General features: G+C 50.4%; 3 protein-coding genes and 1 pseudogene across 7 annotated transcripts; 2 read left to right on the top strand and 2 right to left on the bottom strand.

Moving 5' to 3' along the window:
- Window positions 1–57: 57 nt before the first annotated feature.
- Window positions 58–3,398, bottom strand: cdyl (chromodomain Y like). The gene is made up of 7 exons (XM_023336043.1): window positions 3,199–3,398; window positions 1,920–2,499; window positions 1,594–1,811; window positions 1,333–1,505; window positions 1,049–1,259; window positions 718–861; window positions 58–642 (listed from the first exon to the last, which is right to left on the bottom strand). Exons 1-7 carry the CDS (start codon window positions 3,220–3,222, stop codon window positions 484–486), a joined length of 1,509 nt encoding a protein of 502 aa, XP_023191811.1. The 5' UTR covers window positions 3,223–3,398; the 3' UTR covers window positions 58–483.
- A 1,463-nt stretch (window positions 3,399–4,861) lies between these two features.
- Window positions 4,862–5,024, top strand: LOC111609001 (annotated as a pseudogene).
- Window positions 5,025–7,528: 2,504 nt separating this feature from the next.
- LOC102219697 (protein disulfide-isomerase TMX3-like) lies at window positions 7,529–13,261 on the bottom strand. 4 transcript variants are annotated; one of them, XM_023335771.1, is made up of 18 exons: window positions 13,170–13,261; window positions 12,690–12,953; window positions 12,436–12,607; window positions 11,837–11,894; window positions 11,213–11,255; window positions 11,003–11,126; window positions 10,878–10,923; window positions 10,549–10,629; window positions 10,343–10,442; window positions 10,093–10,170; window positions 9,755–9,821; window positions 9,545–9,643; window positions 8,674–8,731; window positions 8,542–8,599; window positions 8,422–8,478; window positions 8,223–8,352; window positions 7,934–8,002; window positions 7,529–7,866 (listed from the first exon to the last, which is right to left on the bottom strand). In XM_023335771.1, exons 3-18 carry the CDS (start codon window positions 12,467–12,469, stop codon window positions 7,757–7,759), a joined length of 1,212 nt encoding a protein of 403 aa, XP_023191539.1. In that variant the 5' UTR covers window positions 12,470–12,607; window positions 12,690–12,953; window positions 13,170–13,261; the 3' UTR covers window positions 7,529–7,756. The 4 variants fall into 4 exon arrangements, with proteins under 4 accessions (XP_023191539.1, XP_023191538.1, XP_023191540.1 ...); XM_023335770.1 differs by having other exon boundaries at window positions 8,546–8,599; XM_023335772.1 differs by having other exon boundaries at window positions 7,529–7,855; window positions 8,546–8,599.
- Window positions 13,146–17,481, top strand: LOC102219449 (oocyte zinc finger protein XlCOF6-like). Of its 2 annotated transcripts, none has more exons than XM_023335769.1 (7): window positions 13,146–13,237; window positions 14,706–15,171; window positions 15,265–15,755; window positions 15,912–16,091; window positions 16,201–16,334; window positions 16,415–16,538; window positions 16,652–17,481. In XM_023335769.1, the coding sequence occupies exons 2-7, from the start codon at window positions 14,746–14,748 to the stop codon at window positions 16,803–16,805; spliced, it is 1,509 nt and encodes a 502-aa protein (XP_023191537.1). In that variant the 5' UTR covers window positions 13,146–13,237; window positions 14,706–14,745; the 3' UTR covers window positions 16,806–17,481. The 2 variants fall into 2 exon arrangements, with proteins under 2 accessions (XP_023191537.1, XP_014330862.2); XM_014475376.2 differs by having other exon boundaries at window positions 15,909–16,091.
- The last annotated feature ends 355 nt before the right edge of the window (window positions 17,482–17,836 follow it).

The following is a 17,836-nucleotide window of genomic DNA, read 5'->3' as shown; positions in this document are numbered from 1 at the left end:
AAACAGGAAGTGGATTCTGAGCATCAAACCCGATCAGAACATTTTCAGAACCACACAGTTAGTCATGTGACTTTAATGTGACACAAGCTCCAACAGTCCCATTTACCCAGAATGCATCATGAGTGTTCACTGGCGCCCCCTGGAGTTGGACCAGACCTGGGGGAGGCGCTGCACATAGTCTCGGTCTTTATGGACCAGAACCGCTGGCCAGGTTTAGTCTACAACTTCCATCCAGGTCGAATCCCATTCTCTCCGACAGATGTGAGAACAGGAACCACAGAGGAACCCGGTCCAGCCCATACAGAACCAGATGGATTTAGGACCAGACACAACAAGAACCGGCCCATACGGAACCAGAAGTCGGTCCAGAACAAGCAGGTTTGCTCAGATACAATGGGCGACACCAGGACTGGTCCACCGGGCCAAGGCTGGACCACCACATCTCGGTCCTGAAACAGAGGCAGAACCGGTCCGGTTCTGGTTCTAGCAGAGTTCTGTTCTCTTCTGCAGAAACTGCAGGATGGAGTCCGTTCCCTGCAGGGATCCCCAGACGCGCTTCAGGGCTTCACACTCGCGCTCGTTGGCTTGCTCCAGGGCGCCGCGGCTGGTGCTCCTCATCAGGGCTTTGGACTCCTGCAGAACCTGCCAGAACCAGAACACACTGAGCCGCCAGAACCCGCCGAGCCGCCGGAAAAACGTGGCGAGAAAATTCCTCACCTGAGAGTCGACAGCCACCAGCTCCTTGATCCGTAGCATCACTTCCTGCGTGAATGTTCCCGGCCACAACACCTGCGACACCAAACCCTTAAGACACGCCTCCTGGGCCGTCAGCTTCCTGCCGCCCAGCAGCAACTCGTTAGCCTGCAACACACGAGTCAAGGGACAAGAGAGAACTCATCTTCACTGAACATGACTAATCGAAGCCAGGACCATGATGTGGGTCTGGTCCCTAATCCCTAGTCCCCAATCCCTAGTGCAAAGTCCCCAGTCTCTAGTCCCCAATCCCTAGTCCAAAGCTCCTAGTCCCTGGTCCCCAGTCTCGTCTCACCGAGGCCGGGCCCATGATGCGAGGGAAGGTGAAGGAGCTGCAGCCGTCGGGCGTCTGGCCGCAGGTGGAGTACGGCGTCTGGAACCAAGCCTTCTCATTGGCCCACACCACGTCGCACAGAGGCAGGAGGGCGGCACCGAGTCCGAGTGCCGGGCCGTTCACTGCCGCCACGATGGGCTTCCTGAACTGGATGAAGGTGTTGACGAAGGTCCTGAGGAGACATGGAGGAGGCGACATGGAGGACACGGAGGAGGTGACTCGTAATATTTGCGTCTCCATGTTACCTGATGGTTTCAGCCATCTTGATGCTCTCCTTCTTCCTGTCGTCCGCCAGTCGCCTGATGAAGTACAGGAAGTCAAGGCCGCAGCAGAAGACACTGCCGACGGCGCCGATCAACACCAGCTTGCTGTCATCGGACGCCGCTGTCGCCATGGCGCTCTGGATCTCCTTCATCACCTGTCAGACAGTAGAGGGTGGGTCCGCAAAACATGGCGGCGATGGAGGTGTGGCCTGGGAACATGGCGGCGGTGGGGCGTGGCCTCACCTCCGGGTTGAGAGCGTTGTTCTCGGAGCTCTTGGTGGACAGCAGGATGTAGGTGAAGCCATCTTGTTTTTTCACCACGATGTCGCGGTAGCGGTAGGCGCTCTCCGTCTGGCGGACGCTGACCCTCAGCCTCTTGTCAAAGGTGGAGCGCTCCTCCAGGCGCCGCTTTCCCACGGCTCCGGTTGCCCCGGTAACAGCCTCCATCAGCCCCGTGTTTCCTGGAGACAGAAACAGGAAGTCAGGCCTGGAAGCGTTATAGCTCAGACATTAAAGCCAGGGCAGGTGTGTTACCTGTTCACAGACTGGCTGGTGTTAATAAGACTCACCGGAGCTGCAGAGGGAGTGGACTGCCGCGGGGGTCATGGGGGTCACGGGGGCTGGTGGCGGCAACGGTGGCAGCGGGTTCTGGTTCCGGGGCCGGGTCCCCATGCGGGCCCTCTCCTGGCCGGGTGCCAGCTGGATGGCGGCCGGTTTCTCCAGCAGGGCGACCTCGGGCGGGACCGGGTGCGCCTCCTGAGCGCCCGCCTCCAGGCTCTGCGCCGCCTCACTGGGCGAGTCCTCCGAGTCCGGTCGCAGGTTCATGGGGCTCCGAGGAACCAGGATCTTGATTCCGCTCTTGGCCAGGTCTACGCCGCGGCGTGCGGGGCCGAAGGAGTCCGGGGGTGGGGCCTCCGTGGGGGGCCGAGGCTCCGGTCGGACGGCGCCGCAGGGGGGGCCACGGGTGGAGCGCAGCAGGGCGGCGTCCCGTTCCAAGTGCCGTCGGTTGAACTCGTGGACGTAAGACATGCAGGCGGACAGGTGAGTCTCCGGCTCCCAGGTGTCGCTCTCCGAGCTGTAGCCTCTCCACCTCACCAGGTACTCCACCCGCCCCTTTCTGCTCCGCCGCCTGTCAACGATTCGCTCCACCTGGACCAAGCAGCAGCGTCAGAACCTCCATCCGACCCGGGTCCTCTGCAGCAAAACCGGACCCTGAACGCGACCCGGTTGCGCTGCAAAGGAACCCGACTCTGGGCCCGACCCAGTTGACCGACGTTCGGTCAGCTTCCCTCCTATTGGTCAACATGCTGAACCATTTATTTGCCAAACGTTTTGCATCTCTGGCATCTTGTTCAATGACAATAAAGAGAATCTGAATTAATTACTCCATCATTTACCGCTATTTTCGCATCCACAGAAACAAAGGAGCTAATTAATTGCAGAACCGATTAATCAGCAAGGGAGAGCCGCAGATCTAGATAAATAGAGAGGAAGATATAAATGTACTAAAGTCAGAATCAGGCCAGATCTTAATATCACCAGTAGAACCAGTTCTTCTGAACAGTACCCATGCTACAGACTGGTTTGTCCTTTAAGTCCTGAGCTTTTAGGATTAAGAGATGAAGCAGAATAACTATAGAGACCAAACAGCAGCTGGAAAAACAATAACATCCCCAAAAAGTGTTACTGTTCCGCCTCAATGTGAAGCATGTAAGGGAGAATCCCCTCCTTATGTTAAAAAGAGACGTTCAGGCTCGGCTGACCCGGTTCCTCAGAACTTTATAGTCCAACTGGGTTACCTAGTCGCTACAAATTTCACTAAGTTAACAGTTAGCATGTTAGCTTTACCTCGTACAACTCTTCCGTGGCCATGGAAACCGGGCGCGTGCACGAGCGGTTGCCAGAAGCCCCTTCAGAGCCGTAGCGGCATGAGAAGAGGTTCGGTTGTTGGTTCGGAGCTGTTCCGGGGTTCTGGTTCTGTTCGGCAAGTGACGGGAAGTTAAGTTTTCTGTCTGTTAGCCGTTAGCTGTTAGCATTGCCTTCCCCGGAAGCTCCCTCAGCGTCTAACTGCCCTTCAGAATAAAAGCCGCTCAGTAGAATAACGTGGAGAAAGGATTGCAGAGGAATTGCCTTTAGAACATCAAGTTCTAACTTCGGAACCCCGAACTTTTACGGACCATGGAAGAATAGTGAAAAAATAGGACTTCAGTTTTAGGAAACACAAGAAGAACAAAAGATACTGGCGGTGAAATTCAATAAAAATGGAGAAGGAAAGACAAACTGGACAGAAATAAGAAGACTGGGATGAGAAATTTAACAATAAAGGGGAAGATTTTAATAATCAAAGCAGTGATTCTATCAGTGTTTTTACTAACCAGTTCTGTTTTTATTCCTCCTAGGACAGTGATTTTAGAGCTTCAACGGGCCATTTTTTACTTCATCTGGACTCCAAATGGGAAAGACTGAAAAGAGAAATCATGAAGAAACCAAAAGAGAAAGGAGGAAAAGGAGTCCCAGACCTGTACTTGTTTTTAGGCAGCCATTACATAAGCACTCACCTCAAACAAGCTATGAACATTTCCAGCAACCAAAAGACAAATATAACGACCAGCTTCTGGTCTGGATCCTAAACTGAAACTGATAAAAAGTGATTTTAAAACCCCCGTAGCTTTTAACCTCCCACCGCTTTTATAGAGACATTTTTAGAACATTTTAAACTGGAAGGAGAGGAGAGCAGGATTTTAACTAACCATCGTTTTATTATTTCTATTGTTCAGGACTGGGAACCAGTGACTCCAGTGCGCGGCCTCCTGTATGGAGACGCCTCCACAGTTTGGCGCAACGTGAGCCCGTGTCCCGTCCTTCCAATCAGACTCCAGGACCCGTCATGGATGGTGGCTCATGGGATCCCGACCCGGTTGTGGCGCGCCGGAGTCTGTGAGGCTCCTGCTGTGGACCTGTGGGCGAAGGCCGGCTCCTTGCAATGGACTCACAGCTAGTGCTGCACGGGGTGAGCCACCGGAAAATGGCGAAAAAGGACTTCGTGGAAATGTGGCTCACCCTCGCCACCATCAAAGACGCCACATGGACCTCCAGAAACTGGCTGGTAAGCAGGCGCAGGCAGATCCCCCCCGGGGGCTGTGATCCGGATGGCGGCAGCAAGAAGAGGAACATCAGGAGCTGCAGGTGGAGCGACAAGGACACAGCCACCAAGAAGAATCGCCTGCGCCTCCACGGACGGAGGACCCAGCAGCAGCGGCGGCCTGGCTCTCTGGGTGAGGCAGGAGGGAAGGAGCTGCAGGGCGGGATCCCCTCTGAGAACCAGCGCTGCTCGGAAGGACGGGAGTCACCCCGGTCCTGCTCAACTTTTAACATACAGAGATTTTTGTTTTAATATCCTTGTTCTTATCCTCTTTTAGCTTAATTTAATTGAGGAATTGTAGTTATTAAAAGAAAAGTAAAAATTTCTGTATAATGCCATGTTTTAAAAAATGTCCCAAGTAACAATAAAATATTTCGGGGGGGAAAAATCAGTTCTTATCAGTTTAATATCTGATACGTCCCCTACCCGGGGACCATTTATTAAATCGATCTTTGGAGCAGGGAGATGGAACAGGGGCTTGCTCGGTCCACTGCACGCATCGACCAGAACCTCCAGGAACGATGCAGCCCCTGATGCTGTTACATGGAAAACTGTTTGACAAGGACTAAAGGGGTATTAAGGAAGAATAACTTTATAAATTAACTTTGGACAAAACGTTTGGCTCTCTCTTCCTTAATCCTCCGGGTCCTCAGCGGGCGACGTGCAGCCACAAGGAAACAACAACACTGCGCGTTGAAGTCACAGAATCACAGAGTTTAATCCCATACAAATCAACGCATGAATCAATCAACAAAGCTGCAGAGGAACAGAGATATGCATTGTTTACCTTATACAAACAAAGACAGACAAAAAACAAAACAAAGACGCGTCTTTGGAGAGAGCCGATGGAAAAAAGCAAAATAGTGGCAGCTCTCTGAATTTTTTACTCCTGACACGAAGTCTTATACTAAAGGTGTGTCTTGTCTTTTTAATATATGCACTTAAGGCATTCCTCTGGTTGACCAACTGGAAGCTACCTTGGACACTCAGAGAAACTTGGAAACTCCCCCTAATTTACGCCAAAGATCAAAGGCCATTTGCTCTCTGGTAAAACAAAAGAGCGAACAGCTGCGTCCTGACCCCCTGTGGTTCTACGGTCATTCTGGGTACAGAAAAACCTGAGATAAGATTTCACAGATACCTGTGAAATCTAAAGTCTCTCTCATTATCTCTCCTTACATAAATTCTCAAAGAAACTTACATCCAGTAATTTTTGGTTCAAGGAAAGGTTATCTTTACAAACCCCAGTTTTGCTCCTCTGCACCTCAAAAGATTGAGTCCTGCCAAAAATAACACATAAAATCAACGGAACAAAATAAGGTATAATTCCTGAGCAATTTTCTAATACTAAACAAAACATTTTCATTCAAACAATTTCCATTTGATTCTGATATAGTCACAGATAGTACAATTTTCAAATACATTCATCATTTAGTAGTTTTAAAATGAGATAATACAATCTTCAGTAAAAACATGGTATTAATACTTAGAAAAATGTCTTAAAAATTAAATGTTAGCGGTTTCAATCTTCTATGTTGTATTAAGTTTCACACCATCCCAGATGTTGGTTTCTGGGAGGCTTTTGATCTGCTGTGAACTAAACAGGCTTCTCTCCCCCAAGCTCCAGTGTTTCTGCCCTGCAGGATATGCTAATTTTATGGCCTCCTGTGCTCTGGCCACACAGCGGGAGGCCCCTGTTTGTCTGAATGCTTAACACAAACCTGTTCAAAATAAAGAAATTTGTTCAAAATAAGAGTGTTGAATATACCTTTTACACATGCCGTAAGATTAACTGTATTAAGCACTGAAAATAATCATTTTTCCTCAACAGGGGCTATGTGTGCAGATAGTCCGATTACATTTACACTTAATTATTAATTTATAGTGCCATTAGTATTGTAGGATATATTTTTATTTTGTAATTTAGTTTATGCATCTGGAGGCATAAACTCGTTCCCCTCAAAAACAATTATTGAACAGTTTAGCAAAAGCATATTTATCTAACTGACATCAAGAATATTTTTTTCCAACATAGGCTTATAAAAATGTAGGTCTGATGTTGAAGTCAGAAAAACGTTTTTCATTATAAATGTCGTTGCAGTAGCAGATAAAATCCTCAAACCTCAGTTCAGTTCTGGTGTGAGCCCAGACCGGCTTCCATCCAGAACCATCCATCCATTTTCTAACACCTGGTCCCCAGTGGGTCAGGAGGAGCTGCTGCCTCTCCAGCAAACATTTTGGGTGAGAGGCGGGGTCACCTGGACAGGTCACCATTCCATCGCAGGGCAACACGGCGACAGAGAGGACACACACACACACACACACACACACACACACACACACACACACACCTAAGGAGAATTTAGAGAAACCAATTAACCCGACAGTCATTGTTTCTGGACTGTGTGAGGAAGCCAGAAAACCGGAGAGAACCCACCATGCACAGGAAAAACATGCAGACTCCATGCAGAAAGATGCCAGGCCAGGAATCGAACCCAGGACCTTCCTGCTGCAAGGCAATAGTGCTACCTGTTGCCTTGCAGCCTGTAGCCTTGCCTACAGGGTGCAGCTCTCCTCCTGGATCAACTACAGAAAACAAACTTCTTTTTAGACTTCATGAGCCACCGTAGCTGGGCATCACGGCAGCAATGAGCCTTAAGTGTTGCTAACGCTCCTGCGTGTATCGATTATACTGGAATGATTGGCCGGTTTCTGCTGCCAGTGTGTTGTGGGTCAAAGCGTTTACCAACACCGTTCCAAAATTAGAAAGATCCCATCATGAAACCTGTGCTGAATGTAGTAACTGCAAGAGTTACTACAATGGAAATCAAACGGACTTCCTTGTTTGATTTCTTTTCCCATCATTTCTATCCATTGGGAGCAACAATCTTCAGCCGCCAGGCTCTCTTTACAAATTATAGTCTGTTTGCACAAGAGCACAATGTCAAAAAAACCCGTCACCAAACGGAAAAAATAAAGTCTGCTTTTGGGCCGGACCAACCAGGCCAACCGAAGGAGAATAAAGCCTCAGAGACATTTCACTGACTTATGTTTTTAATTGGGATTAAAACAGACACAACTGAGCTGACTAATGAAAGTTCCTGTTTGAAAGTACATCTGGGTCAAACCAGAACCTTTTCTTCAAGGCCTACATTTCTGGACCTAAAGTCTAGTTCCTCTACGTCCGCTCAGTTGGACTTTTTCTCTGTCAGTTTCTTCTTGCGTTGCATCGATGGCGCCAGCGGAGGAGTGTCTTCGTCGTCATCAGCAGAACCGGGTCGGTTCTTGATGCAGAGGTAGCAGAAGACACAGCCGACCGCCAGCGGGAAGCCAATCAGGAAGCAGCCGAGCACCGGGGCATCCCTGAACACCGGCTAGAGGGACGGGGCATGAGCAGAGACTTGGACAGGAAGCAGGAAGTGAGCTGATGATGTCACTTACCGTTAGTGTCATTCTGGCCTCGTAAAGGAAGCGTCGGACGCGCTGAGTGAAGCCGTTTCCTCCCAGAGCCTGAGGAGCAGATGAGATAGAAATCAAGGACTTCCTGCTGCGCCGGACCTCCTCAGAGGAACCCACCGCACCACCCAACTGCCCCAAACCATCCCAACTGCCCCAAACTACTGCCCCAAACCATCCCAAGTGCCCCAAACTACTGCCCCAACACATTGCACCACCCAACTTCCCCAAACGATCCCAACTGCCCCCAACCACCGCAACTGCCCCCCTATACCTCCACACTGCCGTCCAGCACGCCGTCCAGGAAGTCCAGCAGCTGCAGCTCTGTCTCTATGGGGGCTGGCGGCAGGAAGTAGCCATCGTTGGACAGGTTGACCACCATCAGGGAGGGGACAGGGGCCTCTCTGGGGACAGCAGGGACAGGGACTGTAATGAGCTTAACAAACTTCAACAGGTGAAGCGGAAAAACTCACCCCATGATGAGTCCGTCGATGTACGCGCTGTCCTCCATGAAACCAAAGTAGAATTTCCTGAAGACAAAGACACAGTCAGTAATACACTTCCACTTCCTGTGTGCCTTCCACAATAAAAGCTGACCTGCCATAGGTGTCCTTGTGCTCTGTGGCCACCTTCTCCACCAGATGCTTATACCTAAACAAGTAACAGGAAACGCATCACAGCAGGACGTTGAATTGATACATGGACGTCAGACAATCCTGGCTCACCTTAGGTTTTCTTCACACAGGTGTCTCTCCTCCAGCAGAGCCAGTAAGACCAGTTTACCTTCAGGAGAAAGGTGGAACCACATCACCTAAACCTAAAACCTGATTCTAGAGCTCTTAGCTCTTTCCCTGTGCCAGCACTCCTGGTTCTGGGACAGGGACCAGGGACCCACAGAGCGGGAACTCCTGGTTCCCGCTCTGCCTCCCGGTTCTGAGGACCCTGACCTCCATTTGGTCCACCAGGGAAAGACACTGGGCCAAATTCTGCTTACTCTCAGCAGGCTCTTACTTCAGGACCCAACGGACCCGCTGGAGATGTTTTCTGGTATAACCCGGTGCCCCCCCCAAGAAGCTCTCCGAGTCCAAACAAAAATCTTAAAATGGTCACTAAAGTCCACCTGCCCAGGGAGCCATGAGAACCCTGTGAAACGTTCTTCACAATAATCCAAACAAGATTAAGCTAAAGCAAGAATAATCATTTCCAGTTCAGGTCAAGAGACAATAGAGTATCTGCCCCAAACTCAGTTTGGAAATATTTCTCAGACGATCAAAGCAAAACCGGAGACATGATTATCCAGAGTAAAACCTGAAGGTTCTCCCAAGGTTCCTAACAACATCAGGAGTTAAATTGGGATCAGACGTCTAAAATACATTTAGCTCATGGAAACCTGCAGCTCATCTGAAGCATCAGTGACTTCATGACCAGGGTTCTGACTCCAGGTCAGCATGTGGACTGGGTGACCAACACAGAATCGGGTTATAAACAGCACAGTCCTCAGCAGGGACAGATGCTGAGGACAAACTCAAACAGGTAGAACCTTCAGTCTACCTGTTTGGTGATGACATCATGCTGACACAGGTATGTTGCTGTTACCTGACTCCCCCATGGCATACAGGGTGTAGCCATCAATCAGAAAGAAGTTGGGGAAGCGTTCTCTTTTGATCCAGGACTTCAGGTCTCCATCCTGTTCCTCTGAAACACAGAAGGTCCACCTGAGCTCTGATCACTGACTCACATCTCAGGACATCCAATCAGGCAGCATCTCCAGGAGTTAGAGCCACAGGTTGACCCAACATGTCTCACCATCATAAATGAAGTATGTCCCGTCCTTCAAAAGCAGCACAGCTGGTAGAGACGTCAGAGTCACTTCCTGAAACACAGTCAGCCGTCAGCCACTGTCCAAACAACCAGACACACCACAGACGGTTTGTTTCCACTGAGCGGGTCACTAAGGGTCGGCGTGGTACGGGTCGGTTAAATCGGGTCGGTGCACGATGATAGTAGTTGCTCCAGTACGACGCCTCGTTAGGTGGTTGAGTTTCGCTGTCGGCTTCTGCTGGAAACCGTTTCCTCAACACGGCGGTCCATGAAACATTGGACAAACCCGATCCGCTCAGTGGAACCGGGCCGGACCACCCTACCTGTGGCAGGATCTCTCTGCTGGCAGAGAAGAAGTAGGTGTGGACGATTAGTTCCTCTGCTGCAGCCGTCAGGTTTCCCTGCAAACACAGAAACCGGGTACTGACCGGGCTCATTGGTTCTGGAGGACAAACAGGAACCTTCATATCACAGCGGAACCAGACGAGAAGCAGGAAGCTGCTGGTAACACGTCCTGTCTAAGTTGGTTCATCGTGTGTGTGTGTGTATGTGTGTGTGTGTGTGTGTGTGCACCTTGAGCTCTGACGTTGCTCCCACATAAAGGACCAGGACGTCATGGTGGCTGACGGCGTGTTGGAAGAGGCGCGTGCTGCTTAGAGAACGAACCAGCGGCCTGAATGACATCACACAGTGTCATCCTACTCATGTGACATCACTGTGACATCACTGCCTGAAACAGCTGTCATTTTTATGCTAATATCTTCGCACTTCAAACTCACCCTGAGACCCGGTCAGCAAAGTCCATAATTGCCTCTTTGGTTCTGGACCCGGGGTAGTTGAACTTGACGTCGTTCTTCAGCCTGAAGGAGAAGACAGCGGAGAACAGTCAGGTCCTACCGGGTCCTATCCGGGTTCTACTGGGATCTGGTAGTCAGGGTTAGGGTTCTACCTAGTAGAACCCGTCTGCTGCTTCCCACAGCAGAGGTTCTGTGGGAAGCAGCACATTTGTTGCATTTCTGCATCAAAACCAGAGCAAAGCTTGATGCAAAACGTATAATAGACATACATAGTGATGTCATAGTGATGTCACAGTGATGTCAAGACTTACATGAGGATGGCGGGATAATTTCGGACCTTGAACTCTCTGGCCAAACCTTTGGGAGAACCAGGCAGAACGTCAGCCAGCCAACAGAACCTCCATCCAGTGCATGCTTTTATTTTGAAGGGACAGACCAGTGTTGACTGTAGCGTCAGATTTTCCAACGCGAACCGGAGAGCCGAGACTCCGAAGTTCTGATCCGATCTGGTGCCAGACAGGATCCAGCTGTTTGCAGAAGGAACACCAGGGGGCGTAAAACTGAGGAGACAGAGTAGTCAGAGTAATCAGATTACTGTAGTCGGTCAGAGTAATCAGATTACTGTAGTCGGTCAGAGTAGAAGTACCTGGATGAGCCAGATCTCCTCTGGTTCTGTAGTTTCCATGAAGCTGAATCGGACGATAAGATCAGAGTGATTATTGTCCTGATTGGGGGGTTAAAGGTTAAAGGTCACCAGGAGGAAAGCGAATCACCATCAGAACCACCAGAACTGGTTTGGTGAAAGTCAGGAAGGGAACAGAAGTTCAGAAGTTTTCACGCCACTCAAACTTCTCCACCTCTCTGAACACACCGTCACCATGGTGACCGTGGTGGCGGCAGCATCATGCTGTGGGGAGATGGTGGAGCTAAAGCAAGACGACCAAAGGCATTATGGGATGTTTCCATCAGATTCAAGGGTTAGAGTGGCCTAGTCAAAGTCCAGACCTGAACCCACTGGAAACATCATGTGATGTCTCCATGTTGTCATGGAAACGTTTCCAACACGGTTCCATTTGAACCAGCAGAACCTCCTGCTAAAAACACCGTAAGGGCTTTCAGAACCACCAGAACCTGTCCTAACCCGCCCTTTGGACATGACACTTCTGGTTAATGCTCTCATGTTCCGGACGGTTCTGGTTGCCATCAGAACCTCTGGCCCAGCTGTTCTGACCCGGTCCAGAACTGCACTCCAGGTCTGGTAAAGACTTACGTGTCGTCCAGCTCCTCCACGAAGGCTGATCCCAACAGAACCGGTACCAGCAGCAGACCTGGGGGCACGGAGGACAGACATGATCAGAACCAGAACCAGCAGCAGCAGGTTGTCGGAGTGGCAGAGGTTCCGAGGGTCTGGACCGGTTTCCATGCTTCCCTCAGTTCTGACGACCCGTTTCCGGGTCTGGTGACCCGGTGAACCAAAGGTAGAATGAGAAGTCAGAACCTTGAAGCATTGACTAAAGTCCAGATCCGATCCGGTCCGGATCTGGACCACAGCTGAGCTGGTTCTGATGGAAATGGGTTCTGGAGGTAAAAAGATGTTCAGTTCAGACAAACATCTCACTGCGAGTGTTTTCCTGAACACTGAGCTCTGATTGGCTGATTGGTCTCAAACAGACCAATCAGAAGTGATAAAAATGTTTCTTCATCATTTTCTGAGAATCAGTCGAGTTTCTTTACATTTACTCATTTGTTGCCCTTTGACCTTCTATTGGTAGACAAGCAGAACCACCAGAGGTTTTGTCTGGACTTGGTTCTGGTTCTGTCAGCCGGGGAGTCCGGAACCAGAACCAGTGAGGTGAGTGGAGGACATACCTGCGAGCAGAATCGAGCTCCTCTGGGCCGCCATGTCGACTGCAGCAGACGAGCAGCTAATCTGCTGAGGCAGCTAATCCATTAGATTAACCGGGTCAGAACTTTATTGAGCAGGGAGCAGTAACAGGCCGAGATGACCAGCAGGGGGCAGCAGAGCCCGGTGTGATGGAAACTAAAAACAGAAATCACATTTCTGCTGTTTTAGCTTCATGGCTTCCTGATAATCCACCTTGTAGCTAACCTCAAATCCTCACATGGAAAGATCCAGAGGAGGTTCTGGTCGGTCCTCCTACAGCTGGCTGGGGTTATGCTGAGCTGTTTCTGTAGTCAGGATGCTACAGGACAAACGGACTCTTCTCTTTCTCCTTCTGCTGTTACTTCAACTGCTCCACCTGGTCTGTGTTCTGATTGGCTGATTCCTCTGGTTCTGGTCCAAACCTGCTCTGGCTCTGGTTCTGGTTTTGATTCTGGTCCAAGTCCTGGTTCTTTTCCAGATCCGGTCCTGGTTCTGGTAGAACCTGAAAGACTCAAAGTTATTTTAATAAATTTGTTACATTTCTTCTTCAGTTTACGTCATATATTACGTCATGGTCTTAATGTATTTTTTAAACAACATTCATAAAGTTCAGAAAATAAAAATTTTAAAAGAGAAAAGTTCAATAAAGTTTTGTTTAAAAAAACTGGTTTCCTTGCGCAGCTGGTCTGCGCAGCTTCCGGTTTCTCTGAGAACTCACCAGCTGATCGAACTCGTTCCTCTGTAACCGGATCAGAACCGGGACGCTCCAGGACCGGATCGCAGCAGGTAAGTCCACCTGTCGTGTCCATGGTAACAGCAGGCCCATAGCCGAGCCGAACCGGAACATGGAGCTGCAGGTCCAGCACCGAGCCAGGGGTCCAACGGGTCCAACAGGATCCTGGACCGGGTCAGACTGAGATCGGCCTGGTTCTGTTCACCGGGATCCGGAACCAGAACCGTGACAGGAAAAAGGAAACGACTCGGCCGGGCGGGTTGCTTAGCAATGTGTGAAAGAAACACGGCAGAGCGTAACCATGGTAACGGGGTCTATCAGAGATGTTCGTCCCGGAGAGATGATCACTCTGTCATAAATCCATCCTGGCGGGACGCAGCAGATTTATTCATCCATCCATCCATATTAGGAAATATAGTTAAAGTTCATTTGCTGCTCAGCGGACCGAACAGCTTCACAAATGATAAAACAAAAAAACTGAATTAAGTTTGGTCAAAGTAAATACCAAATAATAATATGAATAAAAACCAAACATGCTTAATTTCAGCTGTAGCGATTTCCTTTTATAGAGTGTGGATATCAATAATCCTCTTATTAATAAAACAACGTTTCACCAACATCACAACGATAAACTGCAGCTGCTGCAGTCAGAGGGTCAGGGGTCACCGGCAGAACCCTGCCGACCTTTTTTTAATTTAATTTTATTTTTATCATCATTTACAACAAACATGGTATCGGCATCAGATGTACACAAACCTGAAACACCTGAAGAAGCCGAACCAGGCTGGTTCCTCACAGACAGAAAAGACGAAAGAACAAAAAAAAAACCAGCAGGGGTTTTCCATCAGTTTCAAATAGTTTATCATATTATCCAGATCTGCATCTTGTTCTGTGTCCATGAATTTTAGAGATAAGAAAAGGAGGCAGAGTTCCCTGTGAAAAGTGAGGAAAGATGGTTTGGTTTTAAGAAAACCACATTTGTGAATGAAAAACTTGATAATTATTACATTTAGTAGCCTTTCAAATTTCTTTTCTTTTCTCAGAATCCCAAAAATGTTTCTTAGAAAATTCAGGTAAGTTTGGAGTTTTAGGGAAAAGCCAGTAGTGAACATTATAACAGAAAACTTTGCAATAAACACATTCATAGAAAAGATGTTCAGTCGACTCGATGTCACAAAATAAACAAGTTTTATCATCAATAGCAAATCAAAGTCTAAAGTTTCCTTAGAGGGAAAAACACCTGAAAGATTTCAGGACTTCATTGGGTTTTGGAGGAAGAGGAAGATTTAAATAATTTGTTCTAATTTTTACCGTTTGGACCTTTGAACTCTCTGGACCAGAACCACAGCGCTCTGCAGGGGGCGCTGCTGGGCTCCTTTAGGATCTGTCACGGGGTCTTCTGGAGTCTGACCCCTGACCCCTGTTGTGATGTCATGCATCCTGTGACCAATCACAGAAGACTGTGGAGGCTGGACCAGCCAGGTTCTGGTTCAGGTTCTGACGTGCTTTAATCGTCTCCAGATGACTGCAGGCAGCCAATCAGAGAGCAGCGGCGGCGGTGATGTCGTGGGTGGCACAGCGCTACAGTGACATCAGCCCGGTGACTCTGCAGGTGGTGGGCGGAGCCATGAGCTCCAGCCTGTACTGCCAGCAGGTGGAGGGATTGTCGCAGGTGGAGTCCTTCCTGGTGGAGCTCTACCGCTGCAAGGTGTGTCAGTTCACCTGTGGCATGAAGGCGGGCATCGGCAGCCACCTTCTGCTGCGCCACCACCCCCCCGCCCTCGCCTGCCTGACCGGACCCGACGGACAGCAGGTGAGCCAGGAGGGGGCGGAGCCAGAGTCGCCCTACCGGCTGAGTCTGGACAGAGAGTCCAAGCAGAGTGACGAAGACGAGGACTTCCTGCTCTACGACATGCTGGGCGGCATGAGCCCGCCCACCTGTGACATCAGCACAGAGGAGGGGCTTCAGGTGGCACACACCTGCGAGGTAACACACACACACACACCTGGGAGTAACACACACACACCTGCGAGGTACTACTGCCCTGTTGGACCTTTTTCTTCTTCTGTGGTGCTGCAGGTCAGCACTCTGTTTGAGGACTCCTCCATGTTCCCCCTGAAGGGGGCGCCGGTGGAGCTGTCCTGTCCCGCCACACCTCCCTCCACCCAGGAGCAGACGGACCAGTCTGCCCAGTCCGCCCACCTCATGACCCTGGGACTCTGTCGGATCTCCTCCGTCAGGCCTCCTCCCGCCGATGGCCGAGAGGCTCCGCCCTCCGGCCGGCTGCCGTGTCCCCTCTGTCCCCTGACGCTCCCGTCAGAACGGCTGCTGGATGTCCACGTCCGGTCGCACCGAGTCGCCGGCGGCTTCGGCTGCAGCCGCTGCGGCCGGACGGCCGACAGCTGGGAGGCGCTGGAGCCGCACTGCAGGAGGCGCTGCAGGAGAGGAAGGAGGAGGAAGAGGAGGAGCGGCAGGACGGGTGGAGGATCTTCGGCTGATTGGCCTTCAGACAGGTGGAGGGCCCGGCTGACCGCACCACAAGACCCAAAGAGGGCGGAGCTTCCTGACAGGTGAGTCATTTTAACCAACTACACATCAAGAGGCGGAGCGGGTGGAGCAGATGGAGTGGGTTGGGGTGGGGTGGGGTGGGTTGGCATAAAACCTTATTGAATTTCATCTTGTTTCAAATCTATTCCTGAAAACTTTGAGTTTTGTTTTGGCAGCAGACCTTCTCCTATTGGTCGACCTCTGAATCTCCCCGGGCCAACAGCCAATCAGAAAGCAGCATGTGATCCGAGCAACTCTGTTCCCAGTCCGACCAGTTTGTCCCAGTCTGGTTCGTCCCAGGTCGTCTCACCAATCAGGAACCAGGAGCAGGCGGGCCTCACCTGCTCTCTGTGCCACAGGTAACTAAGTTACCCACAATTCACCACTACACCCAGACCGACCGACCGACCAGTCACAGAGCTGGCTTCCCGGCCGCCACACCTGAGCTCCAAGGTGTTCCCACTACAGGAAGTTCTCCTCTAAGCTGACTCTGAGACGTCACCTGGGCGTCCACGGAGCCGAGAAACCCTTCACCTGTCCTCACTGTCCCTACAGCAGCAGGCTGAAGGCCTCGCTGAGGCAACACCTGAGGACTCACACAGGTAACACACCTGAGACTGACGCAGGTAACCCACCTGGGTGGTGACCTTTGGTCTGGAAGCTGCTCCTGTGTTTTGCCCAGGTGAGAAGCCGTTCAGGTGTGCTGAGTGTCCGTACGCCTCCATCGACCGCAGCTCCCTGCTCAGACACAGCAGGACTCACAGCCAGGTGAAGCCGTACCGCTGCCAGCTCTGTAGCTACAGCAGGTAAGTCACCTGTTAGACACGCCCCCTTCATACCCTTCTGTGTTTTAGTTCCTCCGTCTGAATAGTGTACCTGCCGGTTACCATGGTAACCTGACAAGTTTTTCCACCGTCAGCATCCAGAAGAAGAGCCTGGACCTCCACGCTCGCCGCCATCACACAGGTGAGGTGTTTCCATGCCAACAGTGCGAGTACTCCAGCCCGGACCGCCAGCTGCTGCTGAAACACACGCGAAGACGCCACGCCCCCTCCCTGCTCCCTGCAATCTGATTGGACCGATACCTTCCCAGGTGCTGCTCGCATGTTTACCTGCAGGAATTATTGGACATGAAAAAAAGTTCTTTTATCAAGCCAAGATTTGTAACTTCTGAAAACACCTGGAACACCTGGAATATACCTGGAACACACCTGGAAAACACCTGGAACATACCTGGGACACACCTGGAAAACGCCTGGAACACACCTGGAAGACCTGGGGAGGTTTGCATCAGAGTTCCAGGTGAGCAGGAAGAGGACCTGCCCACCTGGGCATCGGAGCAGAAGAGTTGAGAAACGGCAGCATTAGCTACAGAGGACCCTGATGACATCATCATGGTCACATGACCCCCGGGCAGCACTGCACCAGGTCAACGTGAGCCTCACCTGTCAGCAGCTGGCGTGTGTCTCAGCACACCTGGACGTGGAGACAAAGGTTGGGGTCGCTGTGTCTTTCAGGATGCGCCCTGTAGGGGGAGCTAGAGCTCCGTTAGCCGCCTGGCTAACACTTTATGTGACAGGCTGCATTAGACTGACCAACACCATCATGTCAGTCTAATGCAGCCTGTCAAATAAAGTGTTAGCGCCACCTGCTGATCAGAACTGAGACTCAAGCTGTTGTGTTCACTGACCTGTAGACGTTGTGGGAAATTTGATTTACTAAAATACAAATAAACAAAAGATTTGTTTGCATCTGTTGCTTCATTTCGTAAAATTTCATTGAAGTGTTTAGTTGCTTTTCCATAACTTTGGAAATGTTCTAAAGCAGAAGAATCACCTGGTCTTGACATTGTGTCCATCTGGGTCCAGAGTTTCCTCCACGTCCCTCTGGGACAAATCGTCCATCAGCTGATTGACCAATCGATCGATCTTCTAATGGGAGGCTAATGTCCTCAGGCTAACGTCCTCCTGCTGCTGTCCCGTCGCCTAGCAACACCGTCCAAACATCTGTCCAACCCTTTCCTGTGATTCTTCCAGGAATTTCTGCTAATTCTAAATATTTTTTGATTATTTGTTAATCAGACTTCTGGATCGTCTCCAAGGCT

The sequence above is a fragment of the Xiphophorus maculatus genome, chromosome 6 (assembly GCF_002775205.1).
Source record: "Xiphophorus maculatus strain JP 163 A chromosome 6, X_maculatus-5.0-male, whole genome shotgun sequence".
Lineage (NCBI taxonomy): Eukaryota > Metazoa > Chordata > Actinopteri > Cyprinodontiformes > Poeciliidae > Xiphophorus > Xiphophorus maculatus.
This window is presented reverse-complemented; position numbering and strand designations above follow the sequence as displayed.

Coding starts and splice junctions, on each gene's coding strand:
- cdyl (XM_023336043.1), bottom strand. CDS start 3,222: ATGGCCACGGAAGAGTTGTACGAG. Junction 862..1,048: donor GCATCATGGGCCCGGCCTCG/GTGAGACGAGAC, acceptor CGTGTGTTGCAG/GCTAACGAGTTGCTGCTGGG. Junction 643..717: donor TGGTGGCTGTCGACTCTCAG/GTGAGGAATTTT, acceptor TGGTTCTGGCAG/GTTCTGCAGGAGTCCAAAGC.
- LOC102219697 (XM_023335770.1), bottom strand. CDS start 12,469: ATGGCGGCCCAGAGGAGCTCGATTCTGCTCGCAG. Junction 10,630..10,877: donor AATTATCCCGCCATCCTCAT/GTAAGTCTTGAC, acceptor CTTCTCCTTCAG/GCTGAAGAACGACGTCAAGT. Junction 8,600..8,673: donor CTGTGTGAAGAAAACCTAAG/GTGAGCCAGGAT, acceptor TTACTTGTTTAG/GTATAAGCATCTGGTGGAGA.
- LOC102219449 (XM_014475376.2), top strand. CDS start 14,746: ATGTCGTGGGTGGCACAGCGCTACAGTGACATCAGCCCGGTGACTCTG. Junction 16,335..16,414: donor ACACCTGAGGACTCACACAG/GTAACACACCTG, acceptor TGTTTTGCCCAG/GTGAGAAGCCGTTCAGGTGT. Junction 16,539..16,651: donor CAGCTCTGTAGCTACAGCAG/GTAAGTCACCTG, acceptor TTCCACCGTCAG/CATCCAGAAGAAGAGCCTGG.